We start from the raw sequence: 24,135 nt of genomic DNA on the forward strand, positions 1-24,135 counted from the left end.
CAAGAAACAACACGAATTACCTTATCTTTTCATACAATAGTACACCAATTTTCAGACAAGTAAGTTAATCAGATTTGGCTTATCAGATCATTAACACAAGAGTAACTACGGTACACCATTTATCTCAGTAAATGTTAGATAAATATCATACAGTGAGTAAAGATGTCAACAGAATAATTGTCATGAATTTCCATAACTATACAACAAAACAAAATTAAATGTGATCAGAAAAGAATTATTCTATAAAGGGATTTTGCCATGATAGGAGGGATAGAAAGACTAGGATGATAAATATGACTATTCTTCACAGCTGCAAGATTTGAGTATACCTACTTGGCTGTCCTTGTGAATATGAGTTTTATGCATGATTCTTAAAATAATGGGGTAATTCACATAACTCACAGTCTATGAAAATCAACTTATAAAATTGTAATATTCATATACTTGGGAATAAAATGCAATCTACCATACCACTAAGCAAATACTCTCTAAAATGCTCAGAAGGCTCTATCTTTGGTCTGAAAAGATACTTTCAAAGATTTAATTTTCGGTTGAGAGAGCAGAAGAGGGTGTGTTGAAGTGGTTTGGACACATGGAGAGACTGAGTGAGGAAAGATTGACAAAGAGGATATATGTGTCAGAGGTGAAGGGAAGAAGAAGCAGGAGACCAAATTGGAGGTGGAAGGATGGAGTGAAAAAGATTTTGAGCAATTGGGGCCTGAACATACAGGAGGGTGAAATGCATGCAAGGAACAGAGTGAATTGGAACGATGTGGTATACCGGGGTCGACGTGCTGTCAATGGATTGAACCAGGGCATGTGAAGTGTCTGCTGGTAAACCATGAAAAGGTCTGTGTGTGTGTGTGTGTGTGTGTGTGTGTGTGTATGTGGGGTGGATGGGCCATTCTTTGTCTGTTTCCTGGCACTACCTCGCTATTGCAGGAGACAGCAATCAAGAATTATAAAAAATTTTTTTTTTTTTATAAATAATCACCATTTCCCACATTAGTGAGGTAGTGTTAAGAAAAGAGGACTGAGCCTAAGAGGGAACATCCTCACTTAGCCCCCTTCTCTGTTCCTTTAGTTGTAAAAAAAAAAAAAAAAAAAAAAAAAAAAAAAAAAAGGAGAGGAGGAATACCAGTCCCCCACTCCCTCCCCTTTTAGTTGCCTTCTACGACATGCAGGGAATACGTGGGAAGTATTCTTTCTCCCCTATCCCCAGGGATAAAATAAATAAATATAATATATATAATACCTGGATGGCTCTTATGTCTGGAGAGACATCACCAGTCAGCTCTACAACTTTCTTGTCAAGATTTTCCTGTAACCTCACCCGCCAGTCTTCCACACGTTCACGAACTAGTGCCTTCAAAGGAGCAATATACACAACCTGCAAAAACATAACCACTGCTTAAAACAAAACAAAAAAATCATTCTCAAGTCAAACAAATGACATACAATGATGGTGGCTAAGATTACAAAATCAAAGGACCAAGACCAATGTCTGATGACTATACTCTACAGTGAGGGGAAACTTTCTTCAAGATGAGATTAGGTCACCTCTATAAAATGTAAGAACCTTATTTTTTTGGATTTGAGAACTTCACTCGTCTGATATAATCACTGCTACTTATCATTCTGTCTAACAGTCAGACATGTCATCCAGAACCTCTGCCACCTCTTATGCAGCAGTGGAACAGGCCAACACAATGATAATAACATACATTTCTGTATATTCAATTCATTATGAAAGCTAATCTATCATGTAATAAAAGACTGTTTTAATGTTTTTCCTTTTGCACACTGATGAAATTTTCTGTCCAAACCTGCCTTTTAACAGTTAAGAGTGAGTGAAGAACAACAGCAATGGGAAAATTCAATAGAGTTCATCCAGAGCTCTTCATTAGAAAGATACCAGCCACTTCGTCACATTATATTAAATTCATTTATTTTCCTTCTGCAAATGACAAAAATCTTATACCTGCTCCAGACTATCTTTCTTGCACTAACTTTTCACTGGGACATACCACAACTTAAAGTCTACTTACGCTTTTCCTATTTTGATCCTTAACCGAAACCAATCTTTTTCTTTTCATACATGTTCACCATTTCCTGAATGAGCAAGGTAACATCCAGAACAGATGACAGCATTCAAGGACAAATTGTTGCCTGGGTCTCTCCTCTGTTCTTTCTTATGGAAAGTAATACAGTGGGGGAGGATTCCCAGGCTCCCCCTTCCTGCTTTTCATAGATGCCTTCTATGACATGCAAGGGAAGCATGGGCAGTATCAGGGTTAAACTAAACCAACTAACAACAGCAATTTCATTAAAAAAAATGAAGAAGAAGAAGAAGAAAAAAGCAACAAACCTTAGCTTCAGGGTGCTTCTTGGAAAACTTTGAACATGGCTATCTCAGCAGCAACTGTCTTGCCAGAGCCAGTTGGAGCCCCAAGTAAAACATTGTTGTCTGTATGATAAAGGCAGTGAAACAGCTGAGTCTGGATTGGATTGAAATGAGTGAAATTGTACAGAAGTTCCAACTCTGGCTTCTTCAGTGCTGTCACTGGTAGTGGGTCTAGATCCAAAAGATCTGCAGAATGAGAAGTACATAGAATTAACCTCAATCTTTCACTCAACAATATCTCTACATAATATTCATTTGTCTGCATGGGAGAGTGTCAATAATAAAATAATCATTAATTTACTGTGTAAAAAAAACAAAATGCAAAGTTGGGTAAATGTAACTGTAGATGATTTAATAATCACAAAATGAAAATACAGGTGCCGTTATAACTTATGTAATACCATAACCTGAATCTTCTCATCTGTAAGTAGCCACTTAACTGCATAATTCCTCAAAAATTAACCTCGTCAGAACATGAAACAAGAATAAAAATGCCTTCTGTTTTCCCTTAAAGACTATGTATGCATTATATGCCAGTGAATAAGTTACCTAAAAACAGTATATGGTGTGGGAGGGAGTCGTGTAGTGTAGTGTAGTGTAGTGTGGTGTGGTGTAGTGTAGTGCAGTGTAGTGTAGTGTAATATGGATGTTGGAGGGCATGGGCTGTGGCATGGAACCTTATCTGTGTAAACATATGATAATCATGGTTTTATCCAAGAATGATTTCAAATTACATATACATTTTACTTATATATTTCAAATCTATTATGTAAATTCCTTTTATGAATGTATCATTTACATATTTACAGGCAGAGCTTAATTCACAAGTATAAATTTGCAAATTGTTTCATTTCCATCAAACATAAATACAACAGATTTTTCTTCTTTTATTCTAAAAATTAACCACAAAAGGTGGTGTGTACATCTCGCATCACACCATGATGACATACTTGCATTCTCTAAGACAATCTGTGTGTGAGAGAGAGATCTGTGATATTCTTTAAGCTGTGGCAGTATGCTGCTAGTGATATCTATGTGCAAATGGTGGAAGCAAATTTCAGCTGGTATTTCAAATGATGGAGGGAGCTAATTAAAAGCCAAATGACATAAGGAGCAATAGCTAATTGTTATACCATGAATCATATGAAGGGTGGAGCATCAAAAGGGTTAAGATCAAGGAAAAATCTCAATGAGTACATTCTCCTATTTAACTATGATTCTCCAGTACTTTGTTATCACAGGCACACAACCCCAAGTATCCTATTAAGGGTGTATGTGTAGGACAAGTGAGTGGTAAGTGCTTGATGTCTTTGTTGTGGTACATAGTTGCATCATGGGTATAAATGATCTTGCAATATGCTGAAATGATGTTTGTAGAGTTGTAAGGATGGCTGAAGTCCAGAGCATAGATGGGAAAGTGTGACATGTTTGTCTGGGGAATGTGGCTTTTGATTAGTGTAAGTCTGGTGGGGTGGAGTCTATGAGTGAGTTGAAAGAATGATTATTTTGTGCTTGTTGAGTCATTTCAGTGTACTGTAAGTGTGTTGTTGGTATCATAATTGATGGAGATAGGGGATATGTGAGAAAGGTAGCTGAAGTGTGAGGCAGGGAAAGCTTTTCTTTCTTCTTGGGGTTGGCGGTTAGTTACGGAGTGGTTTGTGTGGGAGGGGTCAAGTACTGATGCACAGAACTGGGTGCTGAGCATCTTAAGGTGGGATGGTATTGGGAGGGTCTTTGTTTTATTGTGGCTGCTAGGCAGCCAGCAACTATTCTGAGTGCACCATCTTATTTGGTTTGCAGCTTTCCTATATTTGCTTTTGAGAAGATGAAAGTCCAGGCAGGTGTGCGGCAATTTTCAGTGGTGTGGAACAATGTTTGAAAAGAATGCAAAGGGATTATTTTGTGTCAAAATATGGTGCCAGTTAGTATTCTGGGGCACTTTTGTTTGTGTTGCTTTTGTGACGATATAAATGGTGCAGTGTGTGCAAGTCGTGTGTCTGGTGATGCTAAGAATGGTTGGTGTTTTGTACGGTAGAAGTGCTTGTCCATTCAAGGTAACTGGAGGGAGTGAGGTGGATTTGTGTCTCTTTGAAGTCAAAAGAGTGATTGAGGACTTCCATGGACATGCAAACATTCTGCTCTTGGTGAGCCACTAGAAGAAAAATGGATAGACTTAATATGGTGACAGATTGATAAAGATGGTTTTATTGTAGAGGCTGAGAAAAATGGAAAGGAAACAAGCTACAAGTGGAATGCAAATGGGTACAGTTAATTCTAGAACTGGATAAAGAAAAGACGAACAATTCTTTTGTAAATAGTGAATAGAGAAGAGGATTTTACTTATCCACAACTTTATTTCTATTGCATGAAGTGGATATTTATTGAGAATTCTTTGCAAGCTTTATGCACATGCACTACAAATTATGCTGAGGATGCCTATGAATGAACTTTAAGACTGCATTCACATGACCCACCCCACATATATATGAGAATGGCATTCACCTTTAAACAGTGAGTGACTTGTAGAAAGTTGATAATTTGAGGGGAAAAAAAAAGCCCATATATTTCCTGCTTTCCATTACAAAATCAAATATATACATTTACAAGAAAAGAAAACATAAAAAACTAAAATACCAAATTTGGCTATAGCACTGTGCACTAAGTAAATGTGTACATCCTTGAGATGGTAAAATGTTTTGCCGTATCATAGCAATGAATCCACTTAATAGCTGTATATCAAGCCATGTAAAATAAAATGAATAGTAAGAATCTATCTCCTAAAAGATTTGGTCCTAAGGGATAATGAGAGTTTAATCTCCAGAGCCATAAAGCATACTTTAACCTGCAATTCTTTGGTACTGCTAATCAAATACTGTGCCCTTAGTCAAAAAAAAGTTACCTTGGGTCATATTACGGAATGTAATTGCAGGACTCATCTAAGTCTCCAAAAATGAATGTGCATTCTCTGAAGTATGAGATGGTTCGATTCATAAGCACATGTGCCTCACTTTAAGGGGATTAATTTTGTGAAAATCAGTTAAAGCAATATCACTGTTTGAAGCTGAGGCACAGGATGCCAAGGTGAGTAAAAACAATAAGCAAAACTGAATCATGCTAAAAAGCTTATCAGTATTACCAACTTGAAGTACTGTAAAATGGAAATCTACCATAGTGCAAAGGCTTCTCTTTTTCAGAAGTACACAACTTTATCAAAAGGATCAAAGATCAGATACCACAGCAAGATGAGAATGTGTCTGAAGACTGTAATGAATGGAAATGAAGACACAAAACTGTAAATACCCCGTGTCTTTCATAAAAAGAACACCTGAATCAGCAAGCAATTACCTGTGTGGGGAGGATGACGTTCTGGAAGGATTAAGTTCTTGAAATTCATAATTCCTGTGGATTCACAACCAAGCCATTTGTCACTAATGGCTTTCACAAAATACTGAGTGGGCATTGGTTCAAAGATGGGGATAGTAAATACAAGTTGCTGCTCCTCTTGCCGCACAACCTAGATGGTAGGACAAAAATTATAATCATTACCACAAATACATTTCATATCTTAACTTTATCCCATACTTTGCCATCCCTCTCTCTTCTGATGGTATCTTATCTGCACCCCCCAATCCTTTTATTTTTCAACTAATTCCACAACAGGTACATCTATTTATGGATCTGCAGAAAACATATGATGGGGTTGAAAGAGATTTCTTGTGAAAGGTCTTCCAAATGTATGGTTAGGGAGGAAAGTTACCAAAAGCAAAGACTTATCAAGAGTCAAAGGCATGTACATGAGTAGGAAGAGAGGAGAGTTCCATGTGAAGGCTGGTATGAAGTAAGGGTGTGTGATGTAACCATGGCTGTTTAATTCATTTATGGATGGGGTGATGAAGGAAGTAAGTACAAGGGTCTTAGAGTGAGAGGCAGATACGCTGTACGTAGGTGGGGTGGCCTAAGATGCGAGTTAGTTGTTATTTGATGATGACGCAGCACTGGTGGGAGATTTGCAAGAGAAACACTGGAAGCTGGCCTCTGTGGACATGAAGAATCTTGGGATATACTGAAAGTGTGGGTGATGTTGTGAATTGTGGCTTCTGATGGGTGCATGTCCAGGGATGGAGGTTAAGACTGAGCTAAGCAGGCGATTGTTTAGAGCTTGTTGGGTTATTTCTGTGTATGTGTTTTGTCAAGAGTTATATTTGCTGGGGTGTGGGATCTGTGAGTAGAGGTTGCTGAGGCATGAGGCATGGGTAAGCTTTTTATTTCTACCTCAGGGATGGAGGTTAGTTATGGAGTGGTTTGGGTGGTCTAGTGCTATTGCACAGAACTAAATGCTAAGCATAATGAGGTGGGATTGTATTGAGATCTGTTTCATGGTGTAGGTGCTGAGTGCTTGTGGTTGCTAGGCAGGCACTGACTGCTGTGTAGTTTGTAGTTCTGTTATATATGCTTTTGTGAGGGGTGGAAGCATATGCAGATGAGGTGTAGTTTACTGTGGAGCAGAGTAATTGCAAAGGAAGCTAGGGGGTTTCTTTTTCCTGTTTAAAGCTGGTGCCAGTTAGTCCTATGAGGGCACTAATTCTGATTAACACTTTTGTGTTGATGTTTTTGGTGTGGGGAGTGCATGTTATGTGTGTCCTGAATGTGAAGCCTGGAATGGTTGATATTCTGTTTAGTGGGAGTGATTGTCCATTCATGGTAAATGGAGGGTGTGAACTGGCTTTGTGTCCATCTAAGCCATTGTTCCAACTGTGTTATATAGTGCTGCATGCTTCTTGTTGCAACTGTGGCATCAGGGTCTTGTGAGGTGATTGTGAGGTTGTTTGCACATGAAAGATCTTAATATTAAGTTGTGGTCTGCTGGTGGCAATAGGAAGTAGTGTTGGAAGAGACAGAAGAAAGAACTGCTCCTTGGGGAACTCCTTTTACAGTTTAAGCATTTCAGAGGTGAAGTCATTAAGTGAGTCTGCCATGGCAGTCTACTATGAAACTGGCCAACCATTTTTTTGCACTGTTGTGGAGGGCAGTGTCAACTATCCCATGTTAGAGACTGTGTCAGGAGAGAGTCCTGAATGCACTGCTGATGTGTATTGCCATTATTACTGTGCAAAAAGGGGGCTGTGGCTGGATGAAATGATCTAGGATATATTGTGTGAGGTCAGTGTGTATTATGGTGGTGAAGGCTATGGAGTGGCTGGGTCTAAAGTCATGTTGTGTTGGTGAGAGTAAGACGTTTTGTTTGATTCTGCTGTGGATCAGTTTTTCACAGTTTTGATATTGAAGACTAAAGTGATATAAGGGGATAGGAGGAGCAGCTGGGTGACTTGGAGAACTTTTGGATTGTATTACATTAGCAAGGTTAAAGATGGGATGGAATTTGTTGTGTAACCAAGAAGGGTTCAAAATATCTCTATGTGCCTCTGCTGCAACGGGGGCAAAGTGTTGTATGTGAAAGTTTACTAAGTTGTCCAAATCTGTTTCAAAAGGGTTCTTTAAGGTTCTAATTGCACTGTTTGTATCAGTGGGAGTGAAGGGTGTGTGGGCAGTTGTTTTTGGATGTATTTTGAGGAGGCTTTTGATGATTTTTTACCTTAGGGTAAGGCTGCTTTGTGGCTGACTTTTGAGTAGTATTTCATGAGTACATGTATATGTGCTTTGGGAGAAGGGATGTCACTAGAACGAGTGGGGTCTAGATTTGCGCAGTAAAGATGGCTCTCCTTTAACATACGAAAGAGATGGTTGCTGTGGATCTTGTGGGTTACTGTGTTGATGAAGGAGTGCCAATTCGCAGTCTGCTTTTCAGTGATTATGTTAGGTAAAGTCATCAGCTTATCAAAATGGTATATATATAAAACTAGCAAAGATTATGGGGAAACAGTGGGCTGAAAATCTAATCATTCTATAACTTACTTGTTTCTTGGTAAGGGTGAACTGTTCATGGTGATACATGTGGTTGTTGTCAGGATCCTCCACCCAAATCCAATATGTTTCCTGACTTCCATGAACCTTGTCGTTCCATCTGTACAAAAGCATATTCAACTAACACATTCTCCCACTGATCATAGTTACAGAATTGTCAAGAAAAAATGAATGGTAACATCAGTAAACATAAACATGAAAAAATAAATGTGTAGAAAACAAATGATAAAAGGGAATGTAAAGTTCTGGGCTAGCATTCTTGAATATGGTCTGCAACATTCAGTGGGGTATTTTACCCTACCTTTAAAGCAATGTTCTGTTTCCTAAAATTATGATGGAAGCACAATGCAGGTAATAAGATATGAATAAAAAGCATGAAAGGAGGACAAAGTGTTCCAGATATATAGTGGTAAGAAAAGGCACTGTCAGATGAGCCTAAAAGCCTTCAAGAATATGAAAGCTAGCTTCAGGAATTAACCAAACACTGGATTAGATCAAACATTGCAGAAATAGCAAGACTGAATGTTAATCAATCTATCTATATCTCTGGCACCTGTTTGCACCTGGAACTCCCCCAAGAGGGTGGCCACAACAACATACTCTCCATAACTAATCAACTCCCATTCACTAGTTAGGGAGATGTTATGGATGTTAATACAGACTGGTAATGACATCTTGACTAAAGAAAGACCACATTCATGAAAGGAGAGAAAAACATAAGGAAGACATAGTACTACTAGTTGATACTTAAATGGGATGTTTATCTTTCAATAGTGAATGAACAAAATTAATATGAAAAGAACTGGGACAAATGGAGCAAACAATGTAAAGATTACTTTCAGAGTTGAGTATAACAGCCTGGCAGTGTTAGGGTTAAAAAAGAAACATGCTTCTTGTGGACTAGTAGACTGTGTATCAAAATAGACATTGTGGGGGAAAAAAAAAGCACCAGAAAGAGATATCATAGATCATGAAAACCATAAAACTAACACATGGATACAAAGAATGTCAAACAGTGCAACATGAAGTCTGATGATAATATATACAAATACAGATGGATTGGAAATTTCTGGCAAAAAACTGGGCATTAGAAAATGCATATTAGAAACCAAAACAGTTAATGACGGAGCTACTGAAACAACTAACCAAATACAAATACACTAAATAGTATATTATCTCTCCAACCAGATACACAGTAGTAATAGAGGGTGTAGAAAAGATAACGAAGGAGTTTATCCCTTCCAGTGAGAACAACCTAAAGTTTCGAGAACTATATGTGGAAGTAGTCCTATAGCTCATTAATAAACCAAAAAAACTGCTTTCAGGGGTTTACATAATACTTTTACCCCATCCTCTTCTGTGAAGGATCTATTTAAACATTAATGCAATGAGCTATTCAACTACCATCTTCAACAGTCCTGCATGTTTACAAGAATTCAGAACACAAGTATGCACCAGTCTGCATTTTTCATCATCCTCTTTCAAACTTATCAAAATAAGCATTCCATTTTCTTGTGCAAATAAGTAAAATTTGAATCATGTTCTTTTACCATTTGTATGCAACTGTTGTAATATAAGTTCTGGTTCTGGCTAATCATATCCTTGAAATTGCATCTGAAACTGAATAAAATAAGTTATCAACTGGAAGAAACTAGCTGGAACTAAGTTCTGATAAACCCCCAAGTGGATCTGGCTCTTAACCAAAATCTTTGAAGAACAATCATGCATAGATTCTTGTGCTATGAATGTGTGAAGTTCATAAATGACATAAATGGAACAAATGTTTTCAGTGAGGAACAGCATCTATCTTAATATGGATAACAATGACTTTGCTTTCTAATTACACCTGTACTCACGTGAATTCTGGAATAATGTTGAGCTTAACCCTGAGTACTGTTCTGGTTATTGGTTGGATGATGGCTTCTAATAAGAGCAAAGGAAACTGCCATGCTGCTGCCTTAACCTCTTTACCCATCTTCTCATGACGAAGCAGCTTACCTAAGAAATACACAAGTAGAAAAGTTTTTGTTTTTTTTTCGCTGTCACCTCGCAAATGCGGGAGACAGCGACAAAAAAAAAAAAAAAAAAAAAAGTCATAAGTTTTAACATTCATTATACATCAGATTTTCCCTGGAAATATTTTTGTTTTACAGCTCATCAGTGATATTCATACTCCAGCCACCTATTATCATCTTTAACTTCATTCCTAATTACATAGGGTGGACCATGAGGACACAGCCTTTCACTTCAATACAAAACATATACAGGAGAAAGAATACTGTCCACTTATCTCTGTGTCTCAGAAGGTAACTAAGATGGGAAGAAGAAGGAGCATGGGCTTGGAAATCCACATCTTACAAACCACTCCATGGTTTACTTTGACAGCTCCATATGCTCAGGTCCAGACCACTAACATTATGTCATTCCCAATATCCCACAAAATTCCAATTTTTTCTATCTTTTCCATCCCTACTGCTTGTTAAGACCCCAATGCTGAAGCCTATTACTGGTCATTCTTCTTGGTCTCACAATATAATCTCAGGCATGGACAACAAGGTAAAGGAAAGTATGGTCATGTGTTTTGGAAAAAAACAAAAAAAAAACTTAAGCCCTAAATGCCTCCAGATGGATATGTACATGAGCTGGGTGACAACTCTTGACAAATATTTATATACTGAGTTTCATGCCTCAGCCTGGGTGGAGGCTGAGGTGGCAGCGCGAAATAATTTTTCCCTACAGTCAGTCATTCACCAGCCATGCCAACAAAAGCACATTTGAGGGAGTTTTCCACAAAAGAAATTCAGCAACTTTTAGCTATATTTAGATGACCAAATAAAAGATGATTTGGCATTATTTGACAATGATTATTTGTCTCTCGATTGTGTGGAGTGATTTTAAGGACATTGGCTTTTTCAGAATCAAACATTGACCAAGATGAGGCAGGAAAAGATTTTTCAGCAAAAGTGTAGGCAGTGTTGCCTGCATTCACCTGACCTTGATACAATGCGTTTGACTATTTGAGAATATAATCTTACAAACTTTTATAGTTTTGCTGTTATAAGAAGTGGGAGACCAAATTGGAGAAGGAAGGATGGAGTGAAAAAGATTCTGAGTGATTGGGGCCTGAATATACAGGAGGGTGAAAGGTGTGCAAGGAATAGAGTGAATTGGAATGATGTGGTATACTAGGGTCGATGTGCTGTAAATGGATTGAACCAGGGCATGAGAAGCATCTGGGGTAAACCATGGAAAGCTCTGTGGGGCCTGGATGTGGAAAGGGAACTGTGGTTTCAGTGCATTACACATGACAGCTAGAGACTGAGTGTGAATGAATGTGGCCTTTGTCTTTTCCTAGCACTAACTTGCACGCGCTTGGGGGGAGGGGGGTGCCATTTCATGTGTGGCGGGGTGGCGATGGGAATGGATTAAGGCAGCAAGTACGAATATGTACATGTGTATATAGGTATATGTCTGTGTATGTATATGCATGTATACTTTGAAATGTATAGGTATGTATATGCGCGCGTGTGGGCATTTATGTATAAACATGTGTATGTGGGTAGGTTGGGCCATTCTTTCGTCTGTTTCCTTGCGCTACCTCACTAACGCGGGAGACAGCAACTAAGTATAATACATAAATAAATAAACATAAGAAAATTATCAAAGAATGACACTAATTGTGGCAAGAAAAGATTTTCTTATACAATATAAAACATTAATAATCTGAAACTAATATTTTGGTGGAAGTAAAATAACCATCAAAACAGGTGCAGTGGCAACCCTCTTGACACTCAATCCTTACTCTTCCACTTTTCAGTGTAGTGTGTTCAAACATCCACAAGACCTCCAAATGTTATTACTGAGGATTAAAAAAAAACATACTTCCAAGTTATTTTTTTCATTTCATAAGGATATCTCTGAAACTGTACTGTTCCAACATTTAATATACATGAAAAATTTGCATTTTTAAGGATGTAAAGGATAATTTAGTGGGTTGTTAAGTTGAAAATAATTTGCAAACAGGCAGAATAGAACCTGATGGAGCTTAAAGAAGAGAAATATGGGCAAATAAGCAATGGAATGATTAACAAGATATCGATCTCTCCACACAATGGCCTTACTGGGAAAGTTATAAAGAGTAAAAAAAGAAAAGAACATAAAATATTTAGAAGTTACCACAGAAAAGCTTAAATTCAGTAAGCATAATGAGAAGATAGCTCCATCAAGTCAAATAATGACTGGTATGATAATGGCAACTTTCACAATGATAGACAGAAAGCTAATGATAAAAATATTTACTATTTACATGAAAAATGAAATGGAATACAACTGCACTGTATGGTTACCAGTCAAACAAGTGGACAAAAACATAACATCCTTTTGGATGTGTATTTCATTTCTAGGGCTGGATCCCTAAAATTGTCACAATCTTTCTTTTTAAATCTCTGATGCCCATTCCCTCAAGGAACTCAAGGGAGTGGTGACAGAAAAAGTCTCTCACTTATACCTGTCCTTACATACCTCCCTTGCATACATCATTCCACACATCTTGTTTATTTTGGCTCTATCTATGAACCTGATGTGAGTACCAATAACCTAATAAGTTTCTAAAGAAGGTTGTCATTCTGAGTAACAGTCAAACCCAAGATTTTTCACAGACTTCAACTAGACATGTTTTATGGAGGATGATCAAAATTTTCTTATATCACATTAATGTCATCTTTTCAAGCATAGCAACAAAAGGTACCATACCTATTTCTCTGTGGTCCATATCCCTGATTTTCTCAATGGTGAGACGTTTATCATCAATCTTTTCTATTATCTCATGAGTCAAACGAGCAAACTGCTTCATAGGACTCTCAAAATGCCACATCTGATGCTCTAACATCTTGGCCATGGTTAGTAGCCGACCAGCCATCAATGGCCAATTTCTATGGAGAACGATCTCAAAAAGAGCACGAGTGATACGAACAGAGTTCTGGAAGAGATATTCAGGCACTAATGATTTCAGTATCTTTGCATCTTTATGCCATTCCTGGCATAAACTGTAATGAACAGAAGCAAATAATATACAAGCACAAAATAAAATAATTATCTCTTGTTACATTACAATTTATGAAAAATGAAATATACCTCACGTAACCTTACTGGAATCTTCAATAGTTTAATTTCTGTTTTCATAAGCGAAGACAGAAACAAAAGCTCACCTCAGTGATGTAGTTGATATCCGACACAAGAGAGAAGCTTTCAACTCTGATGCGTGAGATGTGTGACTGGAGAAGAATATTGACTTTGCCAAAAACATTTTCTGCTCCTCCCATTGCCACTACTTCACAATGATGGTGAAGGTCATCCAATTCATTCAACTCCTCATCTCTTACCTAAATATTAAGATATTTACTTTGGTTATACTAGTATTACATTGTACCTCTTAACATTCCTACCACAAGAATCCTTCAGTATTTCAAATAAATCTTTCCTTAAAAAATAAACTAAGAACAAAAGATCAGAGAATGGTTTTACACCAACACCACAGATGGGGACTCATGGAACAAAACTTTCTGTGACGTATGAGAGTTTTTGCAGTTTTCATGAAGAAAAAACCATTTCTTTACAGGGCTTTCTTAAATATCTACCATATTATAAAATTTTCTTAGCTGGTAAACATGGCCCTTCAGCTAAATCATTCTTAATGACAATGTCCAAAGAAGTGAACATCTTCAAAGACACATGAATCCCACTGCTTTTCATCTTCAATACTTAAGTCACTGTTGGTTACAAAATGTTGTCAATTAAACTACACTAAAATCATTCTACATTCATACTACTGTGCTCCTGCTGCATGCAACACATTTTTTCATGACTTTCTTTTCTGAAATGTGAACTGACCAGTGAATAAAATGAGAGGGAGCTAAACAACTTTATATTTCACTTGAGAAAGAAATCATAATTTAAGACAACCATACCTTAAGCTGAGAAAATTCCGAGCTCTGAGAGATAACAGCTAGGATATCAGCCTCATTCATAAGAGCCTTGAGGTAATCATTGAAAATCTCAATAGTATCATACTTAATGTAGAACTGACTAGCTATTCGGCCCATATCTGTAATGAAAAAATTACAAAACTTAATGATAATAATGAGAGTAATGCATGCATGTGAGTAGTAAGAAGGGAGAGGAGTGAGTGATTTGAAGTGAAGGAAGGTCTGCATCAAGTGTGTGTAATGTTATCATGGCTGTTTAATCTGTTTATGGATGAAAAAGTGAGGGAGGTGAATGCAAGGGTCTTGAAGAGGGGGCTGGTCTACAGTGTGCTGGGGTAGAGAGGTGAGTCAGTAGTTATTTGCAGAGGACATGGCCCTGGTGGCAGACTTGACATAGAAACTCCAGAAACTGTTGTACGAATTTGGGAGTGTGTGAGAGGAAGAAGTTGAGAGTTAATGTGAATAATAGTAAGTTAATGAAGTGTTGCCAGGCAGCAAGGCAGGATGGGTTGAGTGTGAGTTTGCATGAAGAACCTAGAGGATGTGGAGTGCTTTATGTACATGGGAGCAGACATGGCAGCAGATAGAATCATGAAAGCTGATGTGAGTCGGAGTGTATAGGAGGGGGTAAACATCCTGGGTATATTGGGGACACTGTGGAAGGAAAAATCATTGTCTGGGCAAAGATGGTTATGTCTGAAGATGTAGCAGTTCTGACAATACTGTATGGATGTGAATTTTGGGCCTTGAATGCAAAAGAATGGAAGAAGTGGATGTGTTTGAAATGTAATGTCTGAAGGCCTTCTGTTCTGTGAGGAGGGCTGATGGTTTTACCAAACTCTGCTGACATGGGGTTATGCTGAGTGCAGCCACCTTTGGAGAGGCTGTATCACTGTTAGTTGATGAAACAGAGTACAGCCTCATCTGAGAACTTTTTGCTTCAAAGGAGCCCCAGGAAATGGGGTCATAGCATAATACTCAGACCCATTTAGAAAAGGATTCTGGGGTAATTATAATGAAATATATCAATAAAGGGGGTTGACTGTATAGGGAAGTGGGAGTATGTGTATTCTGTGTATGCTGAAATGGTTTGGACATATGGAAGGGATGTGCGAAGGAAGACTGAAAAAGAAGATCAAGAAAGTGGAAAAGCAGAGGGAGGAGAAGAGCAAGCAGGAGAAGGAAGGATGCAGTGACACAGGCTTTGAAGTTTCCAGAAATGAAAGATATGCATGATAGAGCTAGTTGGAGAAATGTGGCACGCCTTTCACCCTCCTCTATGTTCAGGCCCTGATAACTCAAAATCTTTTTCACTCCATCCTTCCACCACCAATTTGGTTTCCAGCTTCTCGTTCCTTCCACCTCTGACACTTATATCCTCTTTGTCAATCTTTCCTTACTCATTCCCTCCATGTGACCAAACCATTTCAAAACACCCTCTTATGCTCTCTCAACCACACTCTTTTTATTACCACACATCTCTCTTACCCTTTCATTACTTACTCGATCAAACCACCTCACACCACATATCGTCCTCAAACATCTCATTTCCAACACATCCACCCTCCTCCACGCAACTCTATCTATAGCCTATGCCTCGCAACCATATAATATTGTCAGAACCACTATTCCTTCAAACATACCCAATTTTGATTTCCGAGATAACGTTCTCGCCTTCCACACAGTTTCAACGCTCCCAGAACTCTCGCCCCCTCCCCCACCCTATGATTCACTTCTGCTGCCAAGTCCACTCCCAGATATCTAAAACACTTCACTTTCTCCAGTTTTTCTCCATTCAAACTTACCTCCCAACTGACTTGTCCCTCAACCCTACTGTACCTAATAACCTTGCTCTTATTCACATTTCTCTCAGCTTTCTTCTTTCACACACTTTACCAAACTCAGTCACCAGCTTCTGCAGTTTCTCACCTGAATCAGCCACCAGCGCTGCAACATCAGCGAACAACTGACTCACTTCCCAAGCTCTCTCATCCACAACAGACTGCATACTTGCCACTCTCTCCAAAACTCTTGCATTCACCTCCCTAACAACCCCATCCATAAATAAATTAAACAATGCACCCCTAATGCAAACCGACATTCACTGAGAACCAATCACTTTCCTCTCTTCCTACATGTACACATGCCTTACATCCTTGATAAAAGCTTTTCACTGCTTCTAACAACTTGCCTCCCACACCATATATACTTAATACCTTTCACAGAGCATCTCTATCAACTCTATCATATGCCTTCTCCAGATCTATAAATGCTACATACAAATCCATTTGCTTTTCTAAGTATTCCTCACATACATTCTTCAAAGCAAAAACCTGATCCACACATCCTCTACCACTTCTGAAACCACACTGCTCTTCCCCAGTCTGATGCTCCGTACATGGCTTCACTCTCTCAATCTATACCCTTCCATATAATTTCCCAGGAATACTCAACAAACTTATACCTCTGTAATTTGAGCACAATTTTATCCCCTTTGCCTTTGTACAATGGCACTATGCAAACATTCTGCCAATCCTCAGGCACCTCACCATGAGTCATACATACATCAAATAACCTTACTAACCAGTCAACAACAGTCACCCTCTTTTTTAATAAATTCCACTGCAATACCATCCAAACCCGCTGCCTTATATATACATCTTATTTATTTATTCACTTATTTATTTACTTTGCTCTGTCGCTGTCTCCCGCGTTTGCGAGGTAGCACAAGGAAACAGACAAAAGAAATGGCCCAACCCACCCCCATACACATGTATATACATACACGTCCACACACGCAAATATACATACCCATACATCTCAATGTACACATATATATACACACACAGACATATACATATATACGCATGCACACAATTCACACTGTCTGCCTTTATTCATTCCCATCACCACCTCGCCACACATGGAATAACATCCCCCTCCCCCTCATGTGTGCGAGGTAGCACTAGGAAAAGACAACAAAGGCCCCATTCGTTCACACTCAGTCTCTAGCTGTCATGCAATAATGCCCGAAACCACAGCTCCCTTTCCACATCCAGGCCCCACACAACTTTCCATGGTTTACCCCAGACGCTTCACATGCCCTGATTCAATCCATTGACAGCACGTTGACCCCGGTATACCACATCGATCCAATTCACTCTATTCCTTGCCTGCCTTTCACCCTCCTGCATGTTCAGGCCCCGATCACTCAAAATCTTTTTCACTCCATCTTTCCACCTCCAATTTGGTCTCCCACTTCTCCTCGTTCCCTCCACCTCGACACATACATCCTCTTGGTCAATCTTTCCTCACTCATTCTCTCCATGTGTCCAAACCATTTCAAAACACCCTCTTCTGCTCTCTCAACCACGCTCTTCTTATTTCCACACACCTCTCTTACCCTTACATTACTTACTCGATCAAACCACCTTACACTACATATTGTCCTCAAACATCTCATTTCCAGCACATTCACCCTCCTGCATACAACTCTATCCATAGCCCATGCCTCGCAACCATACAACATTGTTGGAACCATTATTCCTTCAAACATACCATTTTTGCTTTCGTAGATATTGTTCTCGACTTCCACACATTCTTCAAGGCTCCCAGGATTTTCGCCACCTCCCCCACCCTATAATTCACTTCCGCTTCCATGGTTCCATCCGCTGCCAGATCCACTCCCAGATATCTAAAACACTTTACTTCCTCCAGTTTTTCTCCATTCAAACTTACCTCCCAATGGACTTGACCCTCAACCCTACTGTACCTAATAACCTTGCTCTTATTCACATTTACTCTTAACTTTCTTCTTTCACACACTTTACCAAACTCAGTCACCAGCTTCTGCAGTTTCTCACATGAATCAGCCACCAGCGCTGTATCATCAGCGAACAACAACTGACTCACTTCCCAAGCTCTCTCATCCCCAACAGACTGCATACTTGCCCCTCTTTCCAAAACTCTTGCATTCACCTCCCTAACAACCCCATCAATAAACAAATTAAACAACCATGGAGACATCACACACCCCTACCGCAAACCTACATTCACTGAGAACCAATCACTTTCCTCTCTTCCTACACGTACACATGCCTTACATCCTCGATAAAAACTTTACACTACTTCTAACAACTTGCCTCCCACACCATATATTCTTAGTAACTTCCACAGAGCATCTCTATCAACTCTATCATATGCCTTCTCCAGATCCATAAATGCTACATACAAATCCATTTGCTTTTCTAAGTATTCCTCACATACATTCTTCAAAGCAAACACCTGATCCACACATCCTCTACCACTTCTGAAACCACACTGCTCTTCCCCACACATATATATATATATATATATATATATATATATATATATATATATATATATATATATATATATATATATATACATATATATATATACATATATATATATATATGTATATATATATATATATATATATATATATATATATATATATATATATATATATATATATATATATATATATTTGTATGTAGCATTTATGGATCTGGAGAAGGCATATGATAGAGTTGATAGAGATGCTCTGTGGAAGGTATTAAGAATATATGGTGTGGGAGGCAAGTTGTTAGAAGCAGTGAAAAGTTTTTATCGAGGATGTAAGGCATGTGTACGTGTAGGAAGAGAGGAAAGTGATTGGTTCTCAGTGAATGTAGGTTTGCGGCAGGGGTGTGTGATGTCTCCATGGTTGTTTAATTTGTTTATGGATGGGGTTGTTAGGGAGGTAAATGCAAGAGTCCTGGAAAGAGGGGCAAGTATGAAGTCTGTTGGGGATGAGAGAGCTTGGGAAGTGAGTCAGTTGTTGTTCGCTGATGATACAGCGCTGGTGGCTGATTCATGTGAGAAACTGCAGAAGCTGGTGACTGAGTTTGGTAAAGTGTGTGGAAGAAGAAAGTTAAGAGTAAATGTGAATAAGAGCAAGGTTATTAGGTACAGTAGGGTTGAGGGTCAAGTCAATTGGGAGGTGAGTTTGAATGGAGAAAAACTGGAGGAAGTGAAGTGTTTTAGATATCTGGGAGTGGATCTGTCAGCGGATGGAACCATGGAAGCGGAAGTGGATCATAGGGTGGGGGAGGGGGCGAAAATTTTGGGAGCCTTGAAAAATGTGTGGAAGTCGAGAACATTATCTCGGAAAGCAAAAATGGGTATGTTTGAAGGAATAGTGGTTCCAACAATGTTGTATGGTTGCGAGGCGTGGGCTATGGATAGAGTTGTGCGCAGGAGGATGGATGTGATGGAAATGAGATGTTTGAGGACAATGTGTGGTGTGAGGTGGTTTGATCGAGTAAGTAACGTAAGGGTAAGAGAGATGTGTGGAAATAAAAAGAGCGTGGTTGAGAGAGCAGAAGAGGGTGTTTTGAAATGGTTTGGGCACATGGAGAGAATGAGTGAGGAAAGATTGACCAAGAGGATATATGTGTCGGAGGTGGAGGGAACGAGGAGAAGAGGGAGACCAAATTGGAGGTGGAAAGATGGAGTGAAAAAGATTTTGTGTGATCGGGGCCTGAACATGCAGGAGGGTGAAAGGAGGGCAAGGAATAGAGTGAATTGGAGCGATGTGGTATACAGGGGTTGACGTGCTGTCAGTGGATTGAATCAAGGCATGTGAAGCGTCTGGGGTAAACCATGGAAAGCTGTGTAGGTATGTATATTTGCGTGTGTGGACGTGTGTATGTACGTGTGTATGGGGGTTGGGCCATTTCTTTCGTCTGTTTCCTCGCGCTACCTCGCAAACGCGGGAGACAGCGACAAAGTATAAAAAAAAAAAAAAAAAAAAAAAAAATATATATATATATTTTTTTTTTTCATACTATTCACCATTTCCCGCATTAGCAAGGTAGCGTTAAGAACAGAGGACTGGGCCTTAGAGGGAATATCCTCACCTGGCCCCCTTCTCTGTTCCTTCTTTTGAAAAAAAAAAAAAAAAAAAAAAAAAAAAAAAAAAAAAAACTTCGCCATTTCCCGCGTTAGCGAGGTAGCGTTAAGAACAGAGGACTGGGCCTTTTTTGGAATATCCTCACCTGGCCCCCTCTGTTCCTTCTTTTGGAAAAAAAAAAAAAAAAAAAAAAAAAAATTTATATATATAAAATAAATATATATATGGTCAATGGTCTACCAAGTCCATATTCAGATTTCAATGAGCAAACAGTTTAAATTTCAAGAAAATAATCATAGGCTTAACATACCTGATTTCAGTATTACTACCAAGAAAGTAAATAAAAGGCTGACCTGTTATGTGAAGATATCCCGTACTTTCATCAAATCGCACCATACGAGCCTTATCCAAAGCTCTTGCTGCTTTCGTAAGGAGTTCTCGAAGGAACACTTGGAGAGTAGGGTCCTGCTGAACTTCTTTGTACATTAGTCCATAGACCTAAATTAGTGATAACAATGTTAGATACAGTTTAGGAAAAGATTTTCACAGAAAGGAATAAGCTTTTTCAACTAAATGTAATTAAACAACCTAAACCACAAATATGAGAACCCTCTCTAATCAGACCAATCACTGGACTGATAAGACACCTAACAGACACCGAGCCTGAAGACTGATGTATTGGAGCATAGACCTGGGGTCATACAAACAGTGACACAAAGGAAGTTAAGTGAAGTTGTAGAAAGAATAATATGCAGTGTTAGAGTTGGAGCAATCGAGCAAGTTTATGGCCTGGCTAATGAAAGGTTTTGAAAAGTGCAGAGCATGCAAGACCAATGCTTGTCAACTAAAAGGGAGATTTTAAGGTAAGTCAGACACAAAGAGGTTGACAACTCAACACTGAAGAATCTAGCAGAAAAATGGGCAACACCAAAATTAGAAAGTTTAGTAAAACTGGAGGGTGGTAAATGTACACCAATAATTATTTCTGGATCTCACACGGAGTTGTCTAGCCAGAAGGTACAGTAACTAGGCAAGCTAAGAAACTTAAAGACAAGGTTGACTTCAGTGTGTGTACTCATCAAATGTACAAGATGAAGGGATGAGAGGGAGAAAGGCAAAGAATACATTCAGAGGGCAAAAAATTGGAGACACTATATGAAGTAAGAGGAAGGAGTGAATGTGCCAGCACTGTAAAGAGGTCAAGAATGTTAGGCAATAATGTCAGACTGAAAGTAATGCATATAAATAACTACTACTGATGGAGCAGTGGTTAATGATATGAGCTGGAATTCAAGGACTATAAAAAAGAAAGTGCACCTGATGTTGTTGGAGTTATCACGATGAAGCATACTAAAGATATAAAGTCTCACCTGCTCTGCCCAAAGATGTAAATGATAATAAGTTGGGAAAGATAAGGCAGAGGATGGGAAGGTTTGTTCCTCTTATACATGACAGTCATAAGTTTCAAGAAATACTTGAAGATGGCCAACTAACACAAAATATGATGGAAAGAGTAACCTCATCTACTGCAAATACCTATGAAGAACTTTTGCCATGATGGTAAAGATAATGCATTGTGGTCACCGCTTGATTTACATGCTGATGAATGATGTTTCTCTCAATTGTCTTGCCTCATCCTCTAACTAATCTTTCTTGTTACATAATGCTATTTTTTTCAGCAGCTGCTCTCTGGCATAGTTATCTATTCTAGGTTCATCCAGAATTGTTTGCGATCATGGGTCTAATCTTCTTCCGAATGTTTCTGTAGTTGCTCCATTCACATCTGCTAGATCACCTGGTATATCAAATAATCATTCCAACTTCCTTGCTTGGCATTTTTGTATGCTTTGTCTCATGCATTTTTGCTGTTTCCAGGAATCACTCTTGCTGTAAGATTCTGTATCATCCTTGTATGGTTCCTTTCTGGTTCAGAACACTGTTTGTTATCCTTCTATTTGCTGCCAGGCATATATTATCATATATCTCTCCTGCAAAACTCTAGTTCATTTAATGGTTCATAATTCGGATTAAGAATACTTCCCACGTATTCCCTGCGTGTCGTAGAAGGCAACTAAAAGGGGAGGGAGCGGGGGGCTGGATATCCTCCCCCTCTCGTTTTTTTTTTTTTTTTCCAAAAGAAGGAACAGAGGGGGGCCAGGTGAGGATATTCCAAAAAAGGCCCAGTCCTCTGTTCTTAACGCTACCTTGCTAACGCGGGAAATGGCGAATAGTTTAAAAGAAGAAATTCATATTCCCCATTCCATCTATCTTACTTGTGAAAAGTTTCTGTATTATATCTTGTTTAATTCACTTTGTTTTACAGGTGATCATATAATACAGCAGCATTTGAGTTTACTTCATACACATGAAAAAACATTTTCATTATTGTCTCTCTCTTCTTACAAATGTTTTTATTATCATCCCACTTATTACTTGGCTTGAAAGCATTCCCTTTTCAGTTTGCTCCTTTAATTCTAGATTTTCACTGATAATCAATCCCAAATCTCTGACATTTGTAGGAATGAAGTGAATGGTGGTGCTGACATCATATAATACGATACATTATATATTCCAAAATTGACAGGACCAGCCAAAAAACAACATGCATAACTTGACGATGATGATCTATCTTCAGACTGTTTGGAGAGCGATTTTATGGTCACTGACTCTAGCACTGAATGCTGACCAAGACAGGGCAGGTAAAGGTATTTCTAGCACAAGTTGAAGCAGTGTTTCCAGCACCTGACTGACACAAAAAACATTACATCTGCCTGGTGCAGCTCATATTTTTACAAACTTTTACAATTTTGCTATTATAAAAAATTATCAATGAATCACACTGATTATAGAAAAATGATTTAACTTAAAACATAATAATAAACAGAGATCAACTTTTTTGTGTACGTAAAACAAATGATAAAACATGAGTAGCAACAAACTGGACACTTAGGCCTTACTTAAGAGAATACAGTGGACTAAATATACTTCTGAAGTGATCCTTTTTATTGCTACATGCATACCTTTGAAACAGAAAGGTTAAATAAATTTTTTAAACAACTTAAAAACCTGAGATTCATAGGGTTGGGATGGAAACCCAAGAGAAGAGTTTAGGGGTAAAGAAACTAAAGGAGAGTGAATAGAAATGTATAGGGGAAAACAAAAAGTAGACTATCAACAGTATCACTCAGGGAAACTGTCCTAAGAAACGAAACATCAGTGGAGTGAAATCAAGATCTTACCATTTCCCTTGGTAGTGCTTCTGAAGATAATGAAGTTTCAAGATTCACTTCCAATAATGCATTCATTTATTGTAAAGAATCATGAGGGATATAAAAATTTTTTCAACATTTGGTATGAGAAATCTAATGGAGTAAAAAGTATGTGGTTAATGCACAAATAAGCAAATTTTATATGAACGTAGAGAACTAAAATTCCTTTCGAGATACAAGTGTTCCTAGAAAAAAATGCCAGAAAAGTGAGGACTATTAAACGACAATCAGAGCAACCATCTACAAAAAAAGTGTGTGCCTGTGATCAGAAAGGTTTTTCAGATGAAAACTTTCAACATACAGTACACTTATAAAACTGCAATTGATACCTGAGGATTTTTGCGCATGCGAACGTAGAGATATGTGTAGCTCATCCATTCAATGGCTTCCTCAATGTTTGTGACAGTGCCCAGGGAAACCTAAAAAACAAAGTAAACACATATATACTTCAAATACATATCTAATTAGGCTAAATCTATTTTCTGAAGCATACCTAATTTTAACATGAAAATCAATTTCCAATTTCTCAGTTCTGAAAACTAAATGGTTGTTGGCACCTTGTTGTATGTTTCAATCACAATTCTTAACAGCACTCTTTGCTTTCAATGCATATCCTACCAGCAAATTATCAATGTTATT

At 38.4% G+C, this 24,135-nt stretch overlaps 1 protein-coding gene across 1 annotated transcript in view; it reads right to left on the reverse strand.

Moving 5' to 3' along the window:
• The window catches only part of LOC139746347 (activating signal cointegrator 1 complex subunit 3-like), a 114,433-nt gene that overhangs the window by 41,769 nt on the left and 48,529 nt on the right, over positions 1-24,135 (reverse strand). Inside the window, 11 exon segments of the mRNA XM_071657521.1 lie at positions 1,256-1,390; positions 2,369-2,380; positions 2,382-2,590; positions 5,750-5,918; positions 8,318-8,426; positions 10,183-10,324; positions 13,079-13,304; positions 13,534-13,707; positions 14,293-14,429; positions 20,581-20,725; positions 23,826-23,915. Of these exon segments, the coding sequence (XP_071513622.1) occupies positions 1,256-1,390; positions 2,369-2,380; positions 2,382-2,590; positions 5,750-5,918; positions 8,318-8,426; positions 10,183-10,324; positions 13,079-13,304; positions 13,534-13,707; positions 14,293-14,429; positions 20,581-20,725; positions 23,826-23,915 (1,548 nt within the window).

The sequence above is a fragment of the Panulirus ornatus genome, chromosome 64 (genome assembly GCF_036320965.1).
Source record: "Panulirus ornatus isolate Po-2019 chromosome 64, ASM3632096v1, whole genome shotgun sequence".
Lineage (NCBI taxonomy): Eukaryota > Metazoa > Arthropoda > Malacostraca > Decapoda > Palinuridae > Panulirus > Panulirus ornatus.